General features: G+C 54.2%; 1 protein-coding gene across 1 annotated transcript in view; it reads left to right on the top strand.

The window, feature by feature from the left end:
• The window catches only part of LOC105543959 (5-hydroxytryptamine receptor 3C-like), an 8,988-nt gene extending 6,530 nt beyond the window's left edge, over nt 1–2,458 (top strand). Inside the window, exons 6-9 of the mRNA XM_011986162.1 lie at nt 1,129–1,238; nt 1,643–1,778; nt 1,963–2,194; nt 2,301–2,458. Of these exons, the coding sequence (XP_011841552.1) occupies nt 1,129–1,238; nt 1,643–1,778; nt 1,963–2,194; nt 2,301–2,458 (636 nt within the window). The remainder of the gene's footprint in view (nt 1–1,128; nt 1,239–1,642; nt 1,779–1,962; nt 2,195–2,300) is intronic.
• Nucleotides 2,459–2,705: the final 247 nt, after the last annotated feature.

The raw sequence follows: 2,705 nt of genomic DNA, 5'->3' as shown, positions 1-2,705 counted from the left end.
CTGTCTGCTGAGAGGTGCAGACGGCAGGAAGACCAGCTGCAGAGAGGAGCTATTCACCCCAGGGCCTCCTCTGAGCTATTCTGTCACTCAATAAATCTCCTCTTCATCTTGCTTACCCTCTGCTTGTCTGCTTACCTCATTCTTCCAGGACACAGGACAATAACTCAGGACCTGCCCAGTGGCAGGACTGAAACACAGCCCTTGCTCACCAAGTTGTGGCTGAAGAGGAGAGAAGAGCTGCGGCCCTTCGGGAAGCCCAGACCCAGGAGCTCCCAAAGCCAGGACTGTGACTCCCTCTTAGAGGCCCTGCAGTCCCTGGAATCTCCAAGCTTCCAGGTGTTATTGTGTTCCCCCGGCGGCAGTCATGGAAGCTGCTTACGGTGTGCCTGGTCCAGCCGCAGCCTTGCAGACAGCCAGCAGCCATGTCAGCACCTGGAGCTGCCCACTGCAGCAGCTGGTGTGCCTGACTGTGCACAGTGGCCAGACTCCACACTCACTCACTCACACACTCCTCGCCACTCCATACCTGGCTTGCCCTTGGAGGGGTGGGATCCAGGCTGGTAGCATGAGCCAGGTGCAGCCGGTCAAGCCGAGTGGGCAGAATGAGCCTAGTGGACCCAAGCAAAACTCAGACAAAGGCACCACTGGCCACAGAGGTTTCCGGCCAGAAAAGTGACACCCTAAAGATCCTGCAACAGAAAGGAGTGAGACACTGAGACACCCCAGAATAGAAAGGAGGCAAATAAGCAGCAAGGAAGTCATTATATTGGGCAATCTGGAAAAGGTAGCTGAATTAGTTTTCTAATTCATCACACCCGCACGAGCAGGTGCCAGGCAGATGTGTGTTGAATAAATGTTTGTCTCTCCTGCAGGGGATAACATGGGCATGGACAAGGAAGTATAGGAAATAGGTACTTCAAGTGACACTGTCCAAACACAGTGGAAGTGGGAGCTCCTGGGCATCAACAAGGCCACCCTGAAGATATCTGTGGGTTCCAGTCTTTTTGACCAAATCATGTTGTCTGTGAACCTAGAGAATCTGGCATAGTTGTACCCCTCACTACCACCTCCTCCCTCACCAGACCCATCTGAGTCCAACAGGCAGATCCTCTTACTTCTTACCCCAAGACCAGATGGCCCTTGGGCACCATAGCCCTCGGAGCCTTCCTCTCTCCCAAGTCCCTCAAAGCAACACCCCTTTTGAAAGCTGCCAGCTCTGACCTAGGGTTTGTTTGGAGGTACGGGGGCATCTTGTTAGTCACATAAAAACTGCTTCTCTTTCAGCCCCAGAGAGAGCCCTTGCTGGTGTGAGGACACCAAAGAAGGATGGGGCTGGAACCAGCATTTGGGCCCCCTTTAGGGCTGGGTTCACCAGTTCTCTGCTCATTCCTCCTCACCGGGTGGCCATCAGGTGCAGGCCCAGACTCCGTGTGATAAACTTTCTGGTGCACAGTGGCTTTCTTTAAATTTATTTATCTATATATTTTTTAGAGACAGGGTCTCACTCTATCGCCCAGGCTGGAGTGCATTGGCACAATCACTACTCACTGAAACATCGAACTCCTAGCCTCAAGAGATCCTTCCACATCGGCCTCCCAAAGTGCTGGGATTACAGGCCTAAGCCACCACGCCCGGCCCCCAGGGGCTTTCTGCTTGCCATCGATGCCCTCAGCTTCTACCTACCAGCAGAAAGTGCGAATCGTGCCCCATTCGAGGCCACCATTCAGCTGGGCTGCAACATCTTCCTGCGCATGGTGAATACACTACTCCCCGCTAGTGTCACCCATCATCAGTACAGCTCCTCCCACAGTTGGAAAATGGAAAAAGAAAAAGAAGTCTTTTCTTTTAGGGCTGCTGGGGCTCCTGAGGCAGAAAGGAGAAAAAGAGCATCTCAGAAAGGGCCCTCTGTGTGAAATAGGGAAAAGGGTGGCTTAGTCGTGGTACCTGTGGACCTGCCTCAAGCCTGCTTCTTATCCCCACCCAAGGTGTCTACTTCGCCTCTCCCTGATGGTGGGCAACCTGCTGGAGACCGTCTTCATTACCTACCAGCTGCACGTGGCCACCACCCAGCCCCCACCCCTGCCTCGGTGGCTCCACTCCCTGCTGCTCCACTGCACCAGCCCAGGGAGATGCTGTCCCACTGCGCCCCAGAAGGGAAATAAGAGCTTGGGTCTCACCCCCACCCACCTGCCTGGTAAGGGAAGTCAGCACTGCCCACACTTGCCCTTCACACTGGGCCCCACACTCCTCTAATCCTGTCCCCTTCCCACTTCGTGACTGAGCCTCTGTCCTCTCCATAGGCCCAAAGGAGTTGGGGGAGTTAGCAGGGAAGGAGTTGAGACCCAGAGAGACCAAGCTAGATGGGGGCTCAGGATGGACAAAGGCCCAGCTAGTGGAGCTGTGGGTGCAGTTCAGCCACGCGATGGACACCCTGCTCTTCTGCCTCTGGAACACCTAGGACTTGAGTTCTGAATGTGCGTGAGCAGCAGGGTTCAGCTTCCCTTGGCCTCAGCGGGCCGTGCCAGGCGCTGCTTCTCTGCTGCAGTCTGCAGACCCAGCCCCAACCATGCCGTGATCCCTGCTCCAGCCCTCCCTGTGGTTAAATAGAACCACTGCTAACACTCCCAGAAACGATAATGTATTTCCAAAATAGAATAAATTCAGAATATACATGTTTATGTTAGAAATATAATTTAATGCGGGGC

The sequence above is a fragment of the Mandrillus leucophaeus genome, unplaced genomic scaffold (assembly GCF_000951045.1).
Source record: "Mandrillus leucophaeus isolate KB7577 unplaced genomic scaffold, Mleu.le_1.0 Scaffold295, whole genome shotgun sequence".
Classification (NCBI taxonomy): domain Eukaryota; kingdom Metazoa; phylum Chordata; class Mammalia; order Primates; family Cercopithecidae; genus Mandrillus; species Mandrillus leucophaeus.
The sequence above is the reverse complement of the archived record's forward strand: the minus strand, read 5'-3'. Positions and strand labels throughout refer to the sequence as shown.